The sequence below is a fragment of the Dromiciops gliroides genome, chromosome 6 (assembly GCF_019393635.1).
Source record: "Dromiciops gliroides isolate mDroGli1 chromosome 6, mDroGli1.pri, whole genome shotgun sequence".
Taxonomy (NCBI): Eukaryota; Metazoa; Chordata; class Mammalia; order Microbiotheria; family Microbiotheriidae; genus Dromiciops; species Dromiciops gliroides.
In genome coordinates, this window is record NC_057866.1 from 158,523,503 (window position 1) to 158,540,984 (window position 17,482).

Below are 17,482 nucleotides of genomic sequence, written 5' to 3' on the forward strand. Positions count from 1 at the left end.
GCTCATCTAAGGAGTTTTGATGTGAGCTCTGATATGTGGTAGGAAGAAACTTAAAGCTGGCTGGACAATGACAGACTCTTGTTGCAAAGAACTGCTTGTTACTTTTTTCAGTGAGGGTGAATGGGAAGTAAAAAACTTTATGAGTACATCATTGGCTTGAGATCAGAAGAGGAGAAGCTTTGCCTAGCAAGGGAGCAATGAAGATCAGAAGGAGTGAAGGCAGCAAAGAAGAGGTGCGGATTGTTCCTGAAGAGACCAAGGACATCATGGCTTACAATCCAGAGTTGTGATTTGCCTCGTGCATGGATTTCTCCACTCATATGCCCCCTGCTGGATATATATACATTTTTGTCCCCTCTCCCCAACAGAAACTACATGCATGAATAGAAGAAATGTGACCCATGTGTGTAGGTAAATGCTCCCCACACACACACAGTTATCCCTATAGTTTCCTTATCCTGAGTAAGATGTTATGATTATTCATGTTTTGCCTCATTTGTTAAACATGTTATGTTTAAGAGTTAATGGTAGGGGCAGCTAAGTGGCAAAGTGGATAAAGCATTGGTCTTGGATTCAGGAGGAACTGAGTTCAAATCTGACCTCAGGCACTTGACACTTACTAGCTGCATGACCCTGGGCAAGTCACTTAACCCTCATTGCCCTGAAAAAAAAAAGTCGATGGTATCTTGATTGTGAATGGGAAGGGGAGGGGTGGCTGTAGCTACAATAGTAATAGGTGTACCCCTCCCCACAGCAGGGTTACCTTGTAATACCCTGAGAGAATTGGAGCTTAGGCACATGACAATGGTCTGTCTCTGGGAACCTCATTCTTGTAGCAATTGTTTATTTTCTGTCTATATTCCCAGTATATAGTAGAGTGCCTGGCATATAGCATATGCTTAATAAATACTTGTTTAACCAAAATGCTCATACCCTTTGACTGAGAGATTCTGCTACAGGAATTATACCTCTAGGAGGTAATTGGTAAGAATCAAATACCTAGGGGCCCCACTACTTCCACAGCTCTCCCAGCGCCAGGCTGTGACTTCTGGACCAGACCCGAGTAGAGTCCAGACCGCAGATGTGCGCTATGTGGCCACCTACCTCCTGGCCGTCCTCGGTGGCAAAGACTCCCCCAATTCCAAGGACCTGAAGCAGATCCTGGACAGCGTGGGCATTATGACGGATGAGGAGCACATGAAGAAAGTCATCTGCGAGCTGAGCAGCAAGAACATCGAAGATGTGATCGTGCAGGAGAGCAGTAAGCTGGCCCCCATGCCTTCCGGTGGTGCCGACGCTGTTGCTGCCAGTCCTGGCTCTGCTGCCCTAGATGCTGCTGGCGCTGCCCCTGTTGCTGCAGAGGAGAAGAAGGAAGAAAAGAAGGAGGGGTCAGAAGAGTCCGATGATGGCATGGGCTTTGGTCTCTTTGACTGAGCAACCACCCCAATCCTGGAGTGAATAAACTTTTTATTAAAAAAAAAAAAAGAATCAAATACCTATAGACACTAAAATATTTATAACAGCATCTTTTTGTGGTAGCAGAGAACTGGAAACAAAGTAGGTGCCCACTGATTGGAGAATGGTTAAACAAATGGTGATCCAAGAATACAATCGAATATTAACTTGCTGTAAGAAATGACAAATTTGATCAACATAAAGAAACCTGGAGAATTTCACATGAACTGATGCAGAGGGAAATAGCCAGCGCCAAAATAACTACAACAATACAAATAGAACAAACACAAAACAACCGGAACTGAATGATGCAAAATTACAAAGAACAAGCATGGCTCCAAAGAAGAGATATTAGAAGATACCTCCCTCCACCCCACTCTTTTGTGGAGGTGGGATATCCAATGGGTACAGAGTATATGTTTTCAGACTTACTAACTGTGTCACCTTGGGCAAGTTACTTAACCTTTGCCTGCCTCAGCTTCATGGTTTCTAAAATGGGAATAATAATAGCAATAGCACCACCCTCACGGTTATGAGGTTTATGTTGGAAAATGTTTATAAAGTGTTTCACAAACCTTAAAGACTAAGTGATGATGATGAGGAGGAGGAGGAGCAGGATGCGGTCTAGACTCAAGCTTCTCCTGCTATATTTTGCATGACTGTACAAGTATAACTTGAATTGCTTGAGTTCTTTTTTTTTTTTGTTTTGTTTTTTTACCGAGGCAATTGGGGTTAGGTGACTTGCCCAGGGTCACACAGCTAGTAAGTGTTAAGTTGCTTGAGTTCTTAAGCGGAGCATAAGGAGGAAGAATTTGGAACACAATGTTTTAAAAATTGACGTTACAATTTGTTTTTTACATGTAAGTTGGAGAAAATTCAAAATAAAAAATAATTAATTAATTAATAGATGCTAGCTTCTTAAATTTTGGGTTATGACCCCATACGGGGTCTGTAACTGAATGGAGGGGGTCATGAAAAACTTGGCAACATTAAAAGGTTATGTATATTTGTTTTATATATCTATATACCCAGGGTCATGTAAAAATGTCTGAACTGAAAGGGGGTTGTGAGTAAGAAAAGTTTAAGAAGCCCTGGTCTAGATCACTGTATTCCTCTCCTCTGAGACAACTCTGTCTTACTGTTTTTCATTGAGTCTTCTCCCAAGACTGATCTTTTGTTCCAATTCAAACATGTATTTCCCTGTTTGCCTTGTCACCAAATTCCTGTTTCCAGAATTACCTGGTTCCCAGTTCAATTTCTCATCCTTCTTTCTTGCTCTTACACTACTGAATCATGACTCATGCACCTCCATGAAAAGTCTTAGCCATATGGTTTGATGGCTATAGAGACAGATATGGATCTGATGTTGATATCTATCTATACCTATCAAACCACTTCCCTTCTATCAGAGATGTCAATCCATTCAATACTTGAGTAGCCCTATACTCGTAGCCTACTCTATTGTGTCACAAAGTTCTTACTCATGAGTCACAACTGGCTTCTCTTTTGTTTTCCCTTCATTTTTCTGACTTTTCTTTTTGAAGCAAAACAAAGAAACCCATTTCCTCTTGTAGATGACAAGGCTTCAACTCCTTGAAGAGAGCTATCACACTTGCCCTTATTCTTCACTATTCCAGAACAAAATGTTACTGGATGGACTCTAATTTGTCCATTTTCACCTAAAAATGTGATTCCTAGAACACAGTACTACAAATAGGATCTGAGCAGGCCAGAGAGCAAAGAGACCTTTACTTTCTGTAATCTGACTATTAAATTTCTATTAATGAAGTCCAAGATTATGCTCATTTTCTCAAGCAGCCAAATCCCAGTGATGGTTTACATTAGGATTATGTTCTACTAATATCCCCAAATCTTTTTCACATGAACTGCTGCCAAGTCAGGCATTCCCCCTGAACTGTCCTTGTATTAAGGAATTTTTTAAAAAATCTAATTTCAGAACTTTATATTTATCACTGTTAAATTTTATCTTCATTATTCAAGAAACTTCCCCAACTGTCGAGATGGTTTTGAATCTTAATTCTATCATCCATCTCCTCTAGTTGGCATATAAATCTCTTCATAATCTGACTCCAACTTGCATTTCCAGTCTGAGAACACATATTCAGCTTAACACACTCTACATTTCAATTTACATTTATTCCCTATATGTAGAATTCCCACTCCCACCCCCAACATGACAATCTTTTTCTTGTTTTTGGTTTTGGTTTTTTTGCAGGGCAATGAGGGTTAAGTGACTTTCCCAGGGTCACACAGCTAGTAAGTGTCAAGTGTCTGAGGCCAGATTTCAACTCAGGTCCTCCTGAATGCAGGGCTGGTGCTTTATCCACTGCGCCACCTAGCTGCCCCCACAGTCTTTTTTCTTGACTCTATGTCTTTACATAGTCTGTCCCCATCCCCATTCCTAAAATGCTCTTCTTCCTCACCTCTTCTTCCCAAAGTCCCTAATTCCCATCAAAAAGTCATTTCAAATTCTACCTCCTACAAGAGTCCTTTCCTGATTAGGATATAATCTCTCTGAGCCTCAGGTTCTTTATCTATATAAATGACCCTTAGGAACCTTTGAGCTATGATCATTCATGACACTTATAGGCTTATAGGTTTGTGCCACTGTTTAGAACTGGCAAGCACATATATTTCCTCCCTGTTCCACCTTTTGTGGATCTTCCTCCCTAAATGTACCTTTTATAGCTCCAAAATCTTAGGCGTCATTTTGATCAACTTTCTTGAAAAATCTAATATTTTTTTTAAAAAGATGGATCCTAAAGATAGATATTTGTATATTCCTTAAAAGTTTATACACTAGATTTTTATTGAACTTCCTGGGGGCACATTATTTGTTCTTCACAAATACCTTGTTAAAAGTAAAGGGTTTTGTTTGTTTGGTTGGTTGGTTGGTTTTGGGGTGGGGGGGTTGTTTTCTTTGTTTTTTACTAGCAAGCACACATAATCTTGGAAATTAGCTTCAAAACAGAGAGGAAGGGAATGAGAAAAATAAAATGACACAGTAGCTTTGCAATTGGGAAGACATATATATTGCATCTGGGGTATCATATTTCCACTGTCTCTGGGGCATCATATCAGCAATTTGTTGTTTTCATTGTTGTCTCCCAGTTCTCCCTGGCTAAAGACTGATATAAAGAAGTAGAAGTATCCATCCATCCATCCATCCATCCATCATTCATTCCTTGTAGCATTTTTTGAAATGTCAGTTTCACTTGTCTACAAGTAAAAGGTGGGCCAAAAGTCATGAAGGGATCTGATGTTTTAATAACTATTTTGAAAAATATTTTTCTTTACTTTTATCCATTTATGAAATTTGATTTTACACATGTAATGTAAATCCATTTCTTATTTATACTGTATATGATGCTATGGCATTGTAAATTAAAAACAAAAAATAAAGGAATTATTAAATATTCATGACTTTTGGCCCACACTGTATTATTTTATGATTCTAAATTTAAAGATGCTTTTCAGGATCTTTGGGGGTGAGGCCAAGATGGAGGAGGAAAGGCAGTAACCTCTTGGAAACCTTAACATAATCACTCCAAAAAACTCCAAATAATGCCATAAGACAATTTCTGGAGCAGTAGAACCACAAAAGGAGGGGGCTGAGATCATTTCCCAGCCAAAGAAAGCTTAGAAGGTTGGCAGGAGGGGGGCTGCTGTGCCAGGATGGGAGTGGAGCCCAAACCTGTGGTCAGACCACGCTGACACAGATCCGGCCGCAGGCTGGCCACACCAGAGAAATTTACCCCTGGAGCCCCTGAATCAGCTGCAACACCAGCATCTTCTAGAACTAAACTCATGATCTGGTAAGAGGGTTGAGCAGCTGGCCAGGGGGAAGATTGCAGGGTTCTCTGTTGGAGCTGAGTCAGAATTTGGTTGTTCTACACCAGCTGAGAACCAGGAAGCAATCTTGAGGAGCAGCCCAAGTTGGGGAGGGGTGCAGGCTCGACAGAGCTATCAGGTTGAATAGCAAGTAGGCTTGGGGTTATTTACAGACAAGAGCAAAAGCCAGCTTATTGAGGAACCTGCCCCTCCTTAAATCGTACTACCTTGGACCTCCTGAAGCTTGGGACAATGCATTCTGGAATCAGTGCCCCACTTTAAGAAGGAGTTAAAAGTCAAGAAATAGGTAGGCAAAATTAGCAGACAGAGAAAGATGTGGACCATAGAAAGTTTCTTTAGTGACAAGGAAGATCGAGGTGCACCCTCAGAAAAGGATAGCAACATTAGGGTTACTACATCCAAAGCTTCCAAGAAAAATATGAATTGGTATTAGGACATAGAAGTGCTGGGGGAAAATGAAAAGAAAAAAAGAAAAAAAAAAGAAAAAATGAAAAAAGAAAGAAAAATAAAAATGGAAAAAAATGAAAAAAAAGAAGTGCTGAAAAAGGACATTGAAGATAAAGTAAGATAAGTTGAGGAAAAAATGAGAGTGATGCAGGAAAGTCATGAGAAAAAAGTCAATAGCTTGAAAAACCAAAGGGAAAAGCTCTCTGAAGAAAATAATTGCCTCAGAATTAGGATCGAATAACTGGAAGCTAGTCACTTTATGAGAAATGACAATACAATAAAGTAAATCCAAATGAATTTTAAAAATTGAAGGCATTGTGAAATATCTTCTTGAAAAAACGGCTGACCTGGAAAATAGATCCAGAAGAGAAAATTTGAAAATCATTGGAATACCTGAAAACCATGATCAAGGAAAGAACTTAGACGTCATCTTCCAGGATATTGTCAGGGAAAATTGCCTCGATATTCTAGAAAGAGAAGGTAAAATAGAAATCAAAAGAATCCATTGATCATCTCCTGAAAGAGATCCCAAGATGAAAACTTCCAAGAATATTATAGCCAAATTCCAGAGCTCCCAAGTCAAGGAGAAAATATTGTAAGCAGCCAGAAGGAAACAATTCAAGTACTATGAAGCTACAATCAGGATAGCAGAAGATCTAGCAGCTTCTACATTAAAGGATTGGAGGATATGGAATATGATGTTCCAGATGGCAAAGGAATTGGGATTACAACCAAGAATCATCTACCCAACAAAATTGAGTAAAATCTTTCAGGGGGAAATGGGGCTTCTATGAAAAAGAGGACCTTCAGGCATTCATGATGAAAAGACCTGAACTGAATAGAAAATTTGACTTTCAAATGCAAGACCCTAGAGAAGCATAAAAAGGTAAAGAGGAAAAAGAAATCATGAGGAATGTTAAAAGGCTAAACTTTTTTTACATTCCTACATGGGAAGATGATACATCTAACTCATAAGAACTTTCTCAGTCTTAGGGCAGATGATAGGAATAAATTTAGAAAGGGCACAGATCGGAATTGACTATGCAAGAATGATATCTGTAAAGCATTTATTTTTTTTGTTTATCCTTTTTTGTGGGATGGTCAGGATTGGGTGGCATGTTTGGTGTTCTGGAGTTGGTGTCTTGTGTCTGAGGCTGGATTTGGGCTTAGGTCCCTCTGGGTCCAGGGCAGGTACTTTGTCTACTGTGTCACCTAGATGCCCCGTGATGACATGGTAAAATTTAGACGGGAGAGGATTGCACTGGGGGAGGGAGAAGGGGAGAGGTAGAATGGGGTGAAATCTCACATGAAAGAAGCAGGAAAGGGCTTATGGAGTGGGGGAGAAATGGGGGAGGAAGAGGGCAGTGAATGATCCTTACACTCATAAGAATTAGCTCAAAGACCTTACTCTCATCACAGTTGGCTCAAGGAGGGAACAACATACACACTCATTTGGGTAGAGTAATCTATATAATCCTGGAGAAAAGTAGGAGGGGAAGGGGATAAGGAGGGAGGGGTGAAAGAAGGGAGGGCAGAGTGGGGGAGGAGGCAGTCAGAAGCAAAACACTTTTTTTTTTTGTTTTTTTGCGGGGGAATGGGGGTCAAGTGACTTGCCGAGGGTCACACAGCTAGCAAGTGTCAAGTGTCCGAGGTCAGACCTGAACCCAGGTACCCCTGAATCCAGGGCTGGCGCTCCATCCACTGCGCCACCTAGCCGGCCCCACAAAACACTTTTAAGGAGGGATAGGGTGAAATAAAATAGAAAATAGAGTAAATATCATGGGGAGGGAATAGGATGGAGGGAAACAGTTAACAATAGTAACTGAAAAAATTTTTGAAGCAGAGGCAAGAGCAATATGTGATGATAATAATGATGATTGGAGGAAGATGAGAATTGATTGATGAGGATGAGGATTGATTTATGATGATGACAAAATGTATGGTACTTACTTTGCTGGCCTATTGTGAAGAAAATTCTTTGTCAGTTATAAGGTACTATATAAATGTTATCTATTACTGTTGTTGCTAAAATCAACCTCATGGGTTTGTTGTACTATATAAAGTACTTTATAAATGTAGCTTACTATAAAAAAATGATGAGCAGGATGCTATAAAAAAAACTGGGAAAGACCTATATGAGTTGATACAAATAGTGAAATGTACTATATACAAAATAGCAGCACTATTGTAAGATGATCTTCTGTGAATGACTTGGTTATTTTTAGCAATGCAATGATCCAAGACAATTCTGAAGGTCTTATGAAAAATGCAATCCATCTACAGAGAGAGAACTGATGGTATCTCAATACATATTGAAGCATAATTTTTTGTTAGTTCTTTTATTTGAAGTTTTGTTTTTGTTTGTTTTCTTTCCCAACCTGGGTAATGTGGAAATGTTTTGCATGACTGCTCATGTATAGTTTATATTGAATTGCTTGGCAGGGGCAGAAGAGAATTTGGAACACAAAGTCTTAAAAAGTTGATGTCAAAAATTGTATTTTACATGTAATTCAGGAAAATAAAATTCTAAATATTGGGGGGAAAGATGCTCTTTATATAGTAAATTTGGCAAAAATCTTAGGGAGTAGGATGCTGTATGAAATAATTTTAAAGACATGATCCCTTCCCTCAAAGAAGTAAACAATTGAGACAAAGAAAAACTTATGTTATATATTCCTAACCAAAATCTCAAATTTTTCCTTTCAACTCCCTCAACTCTTTTCTCAACTTCTCAAATCCATTTACAAGTCTTGACAAAATATTTTATATATAGTTATTTATCATCTACCTATCAATCTATCATCTATCTAGTAAAAACAGCTAATAATAATGGTTAGCATTATAGAGTGTTTTAAGGTTTGCAAAGCACTTTACAAATATTATATCATTATCCTCACAACAACCCTGGGAGGTAAGTACTAATACTAGCCCCATTTTATAGATGAGGAAATTAAGACAAACAGCAGCTAAGTGACTTTCCCATGGTCACACAGCTAATAAGTGTCTACGGTGGAATTTGAGTTCTGGTCTTCCTGACACCAGGAACCCTCTATCCACTTCACCACCTAGCAGTGAAATAGATGGATGGATGGATGGATGGATGGATGGATGGATGGATGGATGGATGGATGGATGGATGGAAAGATGATAGATACATAGATGATAGATGATTGAGATAGATAGATATGTTTATGTACATGTATAAAGAGAAAGAGACTGAGAGACAGATTGAGAGAGAAGGGGGATTCCTCAGGACTTGCACTCTATCCACTGATATATGTGTGTATACATATTAGTTATATGTGTGCTTGATAGCTATATAGTAATGCATATTGTATGGATAGGTACCTATGTGTGTGTGTGTGTGTGTGTGTGTGTGTGTGTGTGTGTGTATATACACAAACATATATGGCATATATAAACACACATTCCAAAGTCATGCAATAGTGCTTCTAGGCAAGTGAAATTAACATATTAAATTTTCAAATATGCCATAAGGTGTGTAGGTGTGATGAGTGATCCTGGGTTATCAAGGGCTATTTATTTGTCTAGTTACTATACTATGCTGCCTTCACTGGAACAGAGAATTGGATTAAGGGTCTACTATCAATCAAATCCAGCTCATGAGAAACAGATGAGGCTCAATCAGTTGATTGCTTGTCTCAAGAAAGTAAACCTAAAAAAGTGTGCTCATCCATGTTTTTAATTTATGGACATTGTTTCTTTTTAGCAGTATTTGTATATTAATAATCATCATTATTATTCCTTGCATTTATATGATACCTTATTATTTGCAAAGTACTTTACAAAGCTCATTGCAAATAAGTTAAAAAAGGAAACTTGAAAATACAACAAAGCAAAAGTCATCATTAATTGAGTACTAGCAATGAAATAAACATCTATGAGTCTAGTTCCAGTTCGAGACCTGAAATATATAAGAAATATGAATATATGACAGAAGAAACATGAATATGTGACTATAGTTGTTTCTGGTGTTTCTGGTGTAGGTTCACTTGATTTGTGCTTATCAAATGTTCAAAATAGTCCCATGATTACACAAAATTTACAAAAAGAGCCACAAATCCAATTGAATTTTTAATGTGATAATGTGAACTGAAATTATTTTAAAAATATCCCCTCACCCCATCACTTAGAATTAGTTTTCTTTCAATGATCAGCTTAAGTACTTCATCTTACATGTACCCTTGACTGCTAAGTATCCAGTGACAAAAAAAAAATGACAAATTCTTGTATGAACTGACTCAGAGTGAAGTAAACCAAACCAGGAGAACAATTTGTACAATGAATAAAATATTGTAAAGGAAAACAACAGTAAAAGGAACTGTGATCGATGCAAACTGATAATGAATCACACTTCCCACTTTCTAGAAGAGGTGAAGGAATATAGGTGCAGAATGAGATATTCATTTTCAAACATAGGCAGTTATTATTTTTTTTGGGGGGTGAGACAATTGGGGTTAAATGACTTGCCCAGGGTCACACAGCTAGTAAGTGTTAAGTGTTTGAGGCTGGATTTGAACTCAGGTCCCCCTGAATCCAGGGCCTGTGTTCAATCCACTGTGCCACCTAACTGCCCCAGCAGTTATTTTTAAAAGGGTATTTTTTTTATGTAAAAGTTATGTGTGGGTCAGCTAGGTGACACAGTAGATAAAGCACGGGCCCTGGATTCAGGAGGACCTAAGTTCAAATCCAACCTCAGACACTTGACACTTACTAGCTGTGTGACCCTGGGCAAGTCACTTAACCCTCATTGCCCTGTCAAAAAAAAATTATGTGAGGGATTGGAAATGTAGTAATGGTGATAACAAGAAATGAAGAAAAAGAAAATGAAGAAAGGCACTGACTTAAAAAATACACAGAAGAGAGCAGAAGAAGAAATTACAAAAAGGAACACAGATAAGCAGGGTAATGGTGGCATACATGCACACATGCATGTGTACACATATGTATACACATGTGTGTGCATATACACATATAGAAATATATGCTGCAAACAGTAGAGAGTCGTTTTCTTTTCCAGGGGGAGGGGGAAGGGGCAGGACAATGAGGGTGAAGTGACTTGCCCAGGGTCACACAGCTAGTAAGTGTCAAGTGTCTGAGGCTGGATTTGAACTCAGGTCCTCCTGAATCCAGGGCCAGTGCTTTATCCACTGTGCCACCTAGCTGTGGGAGAGTCATGCAATCTCCTTTTTCAGGGTGTTGAGAGGGGGGTTTATATGAGGAAATGTTGGTGTTGATATTTGTCAAGTTCATAAAAATAAAAAGGAAAAAAATGATGCTGAAACACCGCCAATGCAAAAATAGGAGAACCACTAAGAGAAATTTCTCATATTTCTATATACTGACATCTTGCAAATTTCCTATAAAACTAATTTTAACATTATTTGTTAACATAAGAGTATTTCTATTTATTCAAGAGAAGAAAACTTCAATTGAACTTTATTATTTGATTTCTAAAAATAGGGTATTTAAAGTTGGACAGAACCTTGAGTTGGTGCAAATTCAACTAGCATATTTTACAGACAAGGAAACTGAGGCTGAAAGAAATGCAAGAAATTACCCAAGGTAACACAAATAGCAAGTGGTAGAGCCAGAGTGAAGGCTTTCCCAGTCTTAACTGAACATCAAATTCCATCTAATCTGCCCTTTATGTTGGCTGGGCCCCATGCCTCAAATGCTCTTCTCCCTCTTCATACCCCTTCTTAGACTTTCTGGCTGCCTTCAAAACAGTTCAAATGTTATCTCCTGAAGAATGGCTTTCCTGTTCACCCTGAGCTTCTAGAGCCTCCTCCTCTATGATTGCCTTCAATCTACTCTGAAAGTATCTTGTATGTATGCTGTCTCTCCTATTCGAATGTGAGCTGCTAGAGGCATAGAATGTGTTAACCTATCTTAGAATCTCCAGAGCTTCCTAGGGTGTCTGTCACATGGTAAGCACCTAACAGATACTTGTCTTATTGACTTATTGATCTTTCACCTTTTAACTCTCAATCCTGTGCCCTTTCCTCTGAGAACACTTTTTTTCAGTCTGGAGGTATGTCGGATTTTTTATTTCAATCTAAATTACAAATCAAGTTAACTATATCGAACTTATTCAAACAAATAAGCACAGACCATGGCAACTAAAGACCCACCCTTCAGAATTGGAATGGAGTGACTCAGGGTCATGCCAGTTGGGTGCCACACAATCTTGGCAATTTTTGCCTCCTGTTTTGGTAGTCGCTTATCCTTTTGGGTTCAGTGGTAGATTCGATGTAATATTTAGTTTATCCTGTGCAAGTTTGTCCTGGACAGGTGCCAATGTTCTGTTGCCAAGCTGTGCCAAGCCGGCTATGCAGCACCCTCCTTTTTTCAGACCTTCCTTTACCATTTAGAGCAAAGGAATAATCAGCTGTGATTCCCACAAGACCAGGTATTCACTTGGCAAGGTTAATAACAGATAAAGTTATTTCTACAAACAGGCAGAACATGTGGATACCCTTCCATAAAACACAGCGATCTGAATAGACCGCCAGTTCCTACATCCAGAACTTGTATAGACCACGTAGATCCTTGAAAGTCCCATTTTTGGCAGGTGTATGCTACTCCTGGGGTGAGAGTCAAACCACTTCAAAAGCTCTCAGCGGAGAGCATGGGGGTGGGGTGGTGGAAAGGGAAAGGGGGGGGGGAGATAGAATGATTGTAGGGAAGTATGCCATAAATTGGACCTCCCACCTTCTTTAAGAAAACAAAACCATCAAACAAACAAAACCTGAAAGGGGGACCTTTGAAAAGTAGCCCCATAGTTAGTTACTCAGTTTTGAAATCAGCTAAGAGCTCAGCGAGCCAAGGATGATAGGATTCATGGACAGAGACTCTTGACCTCCTTCCTGGTCTCTCTGGCCCCCGCCGGACCCTTCAGCTTCTTCCTGCCCCCGCCTTCCCCCCACCTCATCCCATTCCTCCTCTGCCTCTCCCCACCCCCTCTGGACACCTTTGCTCCCAGCACAAGGTAGCAAGAGGCAGGGTATGAAGACGAGTAAGGAATTCACATCTTCTCCCCTTCCTGCCCTCGCCCCCCCCCGCCCTTTACACCCACCCTGGGGTCACTTTCACTTAGTTTCTTTGGGGAGCTCGGGATGTGGCACTAAGGATCAGTCACTTGTTTGTGGCTGCAGCATCTTGCGGCTCGCGTCTACTGGAGTAAGCTCCAGTATAGGGCCATGAGATGTCTAACTGCAATCACCCCCCCCACACACACACACACACCCCTCCCCCCGACACACACACACCCCTCCACCCCAGACTCCTCCGCATTGATAAGAGCAGGAGAGCATCTGGCTGCTCTGGCCCCTTCCCCTTCTCCTTAGACCCCTCAACGCTGCTACAGCGGCGGTGGCTACATTCACCTCTGCAGGCGCGAGCCCTTCTGGCGGGCACGCGCCCTCTCCCCGCCCCGCCCCCCAAACCACCCTGCATACATACTCTCCACCCCGCCCCGCTCCGAACACTTTCCCCTCCCCTTCTCTTGCCCCGGGGCGGGGGCGCGGGAGCAGCAGTGGTGACGTCAAGGGGCGCGCGGTGGCAGCACCTCCCCGCGCGCTAGTTAAAAAGAAGAAGAAAAGAGGGAGCGAAACATGAGAGCCGGTGTGAGGAGCTGCAGCCGCGGGCAGAGGAGATCGCAGCATCATCTAGATCCCAGCGCTGCCTCCGCCTCCGTTGCTGTTGCTGCTGCTGCTGCTGTTGCTGTTGCCGCCGCTGCTGCTGCTGCTCCTCCAGTCTCACCTCCGCGACTCCCGTTACATGGACAACAAGTGAACCACCGCAGCTGCCCCCGCCACTGCCCCCGCCGCCTCCTCCTCATCTTTCTGCTCCTTCTCTTCGTCCCACTCGCAGGCTGCACCCGAAGTCCCCTAACTCATTTGACACTGGCACCACCACGGAGAGCGTCCCTGGCACAAATTAAACTCGCTCTCGATCCTTGGGCTCCCTTAAGGCATTTGACCCTTTTTCTCGGTGCCTTTTTAAACTTGTTACAAAGTTGCTCGGATCCCTCCTCCTTCTCCCTGCCTCCCTCGGCCTCTTTGCCACCCTTGCAGCCCCCGTCCCCTTCTCTGCTCCAGGGGTTGTGTGGCAGGACAGTGAGGGGAGCAGCCCCTTTTCTCCTTCACGCACGTCTCAACCTCTTCCTCCTCCTGCTTCGGCTGCTGCTGCTGCTGGGCAGATGATGCTGAAGATGTTGTCCTTTAAGTTGCTGCTCGTGGCTGTGGCTCTGGGCTTCTTCGAAGGAGATGCCAAGTTTGGAGAAAGGAACGAAGGGACCGGTGCACGGAGGAGAAGGTGTCTGAATGGGAACCCACCAAAGCGGCTGAAAAGGAGGGATAGGAAGATGATGTCCCAGCTAGAATCCCTAAGCGGGGCAGAAGCTGTCTGCGGTGCCTTCTACCCTCGGCTCTCCTGCTGCTCCAGGACTGACAGTCAATCTCTGCTGCACATGGAATCCAAGGTAGGCATGGGTGCAAACTTGGCAAATAGGCAGTAGGATGCTGAAAGGGGTCTGGCAGTGCTGCTGTTCTCTGTGAGAGTCTAGAACTACGAGACTTGTGTTGAGGTACTTTATTATTATTATTATTAAAACTTGTATTATTGTTTTTATGGATTCTGGGGTGCAGGGAGCGACCCCTCCTCTCCCCAAGTCCCTGTGCACGATGCTTTGCTAGGTCACCTTCTGGCTCAGGAAAGTTTGACTTCCTGCGATTCTATCATCCTTTCCTATGTGAACACTTGAAAAGTATCGAGATGAAGCGTGTGTTTCGTATTAAACCAGGCACTGGCTTCGGTGAAAACTGTAAATTAAGGTGACTGTGGTTTCCGGTTTATTTTTCTGGGGATAGAAAAGGCTTGTGCCGTTTTCTCCACGTGCTTGGTTTAGGGAAAGGTTTGACTATAAGAGAGGATGTTGGAACATGGGTGGTTTATGATCTCCAGCTCCGTCCAAGGGGGGAGTATTGTACTTAGAGTCAAACCAAGCTTGAGAGCTTTGAAAACCAGGGAAAGATTTTTGCTGTCACATTCCACACACAAAATGGGGAAAAGATTCATTATCGCTTCCCCACTCCCCCCCCCCCCATGTCATTGTAAATCCAGACTCCGGATCGCAGTTACTTAGAAAGAAAGATCTTTTTCTAGTCACTGGGACTTTTAAAGACTGGTAATTTCATTACACTGGTGTCGATATATAATATACACGCATATAATCGTTTTATATGCTAATTTCAATAAATGCTTATTTCTGCTTGGTAAATATATATACATACATATACACATATACATGCATACACATAAATACATACATATACTGATATGTGTATACTGAGATATATATTCATTCTTTGGCGTGCACTGCAGTTATGTGGGGGAATTTACTCTACACTGGCGGGGGGGGGGGGGGGGGAGGAGGGCCCGGATCACGTCATTAACAATCTCTGCACGTGAAATAAACAATCAGGTGTCTTAGCGCCCCCACCCCTTTCCATTTTAGGTTTAATTAAGAATTCTTCTGTTACAACACTGCAGTTGTCAAGGTCTGAGAGACTCTTGGAAAACTTGTGTTTCAGTCTTGCTGGCCCAAGCATAATAAAAAAAAATACCCAGGCTGAATCTAATTTTTATGCTTAGTTCACGGTAGATTTCACTCTATTCTCATGTAAACAGCTCTTACGAATCAACATATGTGTCTGGGTGGTATCTCTCACTTTGTTTTGTAACAAAAAGCCATATTGCATCATTTAATTTGCTCAAGTCATGCAAATAGGAAAAAATCAATAGGACAAAAAGGGGTCGACTTATCCTCCTCCCTACTAAACTGCTGCCCACACACAGAGCCCTGTTGCTTATGGCAAAAGAATAACAACAACACCATTGTGTTGTTAGTTGGTTCACTAATGGGTGAAACTAGAGAACATCATTCTCCTTCAGTCCCCAGCTCTGTCCAAATGTTCATGGCTTTTGAGGGAGCATTTGTCCTAGTCCCTCTGTTCCCAGATGAGTGAGAACTGTCTTGCTACAGGTTTTCAGCTACAGCCTCTCTCTTTATTCTTATCATATGCAGTAGGAGCCTGAGATTCTAAGCAGTATATCCCTTTCTCCTACCCAGAAAGTGGCATTAAGCTCTTTGATTGTAATAGAATTAGATGACAAAGTAACTACATTCTGATAACTTTAATGATCATGAAAGGGGACCAAAAAAACCCAAACTAAAACAAACAAACAAAAAATAACCAAGAAATTCAGAGGAAAGGCTGGAAATGCATCTTTAACTCGCCCTACTTGCAATGGATAATATCAGGGCACCAAGAACTGGAAAAACCCATATATCACTGAATTCTTTGAGAAATAGGGGCAGGTACTTGACCGATTTGGGAAAAAGAGGTGGGAGGCAGTATTGTGTCCCTTAAAACTAAATTTCATTATAAAAATGGTTCTCTCGCTTTAGATGGGCACAACATTTCTCAAAAATGTTTTCCGTTACTTAAAGGGTCATATATTTAGAGCTGGAAGAGACCCTTAAAAGGTCATCTAGTCCATTCCTCTCTGTGTAGATGAGGAAATGGAGAGCAGGAAGAATTGAAGTGACTTGCCCAAGGCCACACAGGCAGCAAGAAACTGGCAAAGCCAAATTCTTTCCTTCTCACTTTTATTCTCCACCTCATTTTAAAAATGGGTTTATGGGTTGAAGTTTATCCTGTGGGTCTTGATATTTGTTCCCATTACAAATAGTCCATAAACCCACCATTCTCAAACCACTTTCAAAATAAAGATAGGTTATCTACTTGATGAGCTATTCCTAAGTATTTCTTTTTAAGACATGTTTGTCCTATGGTTTTAATGATATTTTAAAACCATGTTATCTACCCATTAAACCGTAATGTTTATTCTAAGGCTTATCGACTTATAAATATGGCTAGGTAATTTTTAATAATGCACATTCAGGGTAGATGATAGCCATTAGAAAGGTGTGTTTAAAGTTCACTGTGGAGGTACTTATAGATCTTTGCAAAAAGAGAAAGAAAAAAAAACTTTTTGAAATCTTCCTGTTCTGTTAGGACAGTATCCATCATACATTTACAAGAGTTCAGAATATTAAAGTTACTGAGCATGCTCAGTTGATGCTCTTAAGTATCATTTTTGGACTAAAGTGTTTCATATTAATGTCAAAATATCCGGGCAATGCTGATGATATTATATGTTTTTTTTTTCAAAACCTCAACAGTAAGCTGCTCCACAATCAGTGAAGTTACACTGTCATAGCTTTATTTTTAACAAAGCTCTTTAACTGCATTACAACCTCCAGAATATTCCATTTACCATCCTCCAAAGGCATCAGCATCTCCAACCTTCAAATGCCAGCATCTCTAAAACGACTTGTGGGTAGATTGACATAGGAGGCTCCCCCCTTTTCAGTGTGTGTGAGTATGTGTGTATGTGTGTGTGTGTGTGTGTGTGTGTGTCTCCACTACCTTGGGTGGCTTCACAGCCAAGGCTGTCAAGGAATGGGTGAAAAGTAATTGTTTTCAAGTGTGCCCTTTTACAATCATGTGTTTGCTCTGGCTCTTTCAGGAACAAAGGCTATTGTTGGACACATCTAACTAAACAAATAACTCATCCTGGGCTCCCTTTAACAGCTGCCTTAATACAATGATCTATT

General features: G+C 41.0%; 1 protein-coding gene across 3 annotated transcripts in view; it reads left to right on the forward strand.

The window, feature by feature from the left end:
- Positions 1 to 13,421: 13,421 nt before the first annotated feature.
- LOC122732648 (hedgehog interacting protein) overlaps positions 13,422 to 17,482 on the forward strand; it is a 141,085-nt gene continuing 137,024 nt past the window's right edge. For 2 of the 3 annotated variants that reach the window (XM_043972929.1, XM_043972930.1), the window contains exon 1: positions 13,422 to 14,281. In XM_043972929.1, coding sequence (XP_043828864.1) covers positions 14,000 to 14,281 — 282 coding nt within the window. In that variant the 5' untranslated portion in view covers positions 13,422 to 13,999. The remainder of the gene's footprint in view (positions 14,282 to 17,482) is intronic. The other variant, XM_043972928.1, reaches the window with a different exon arrangement.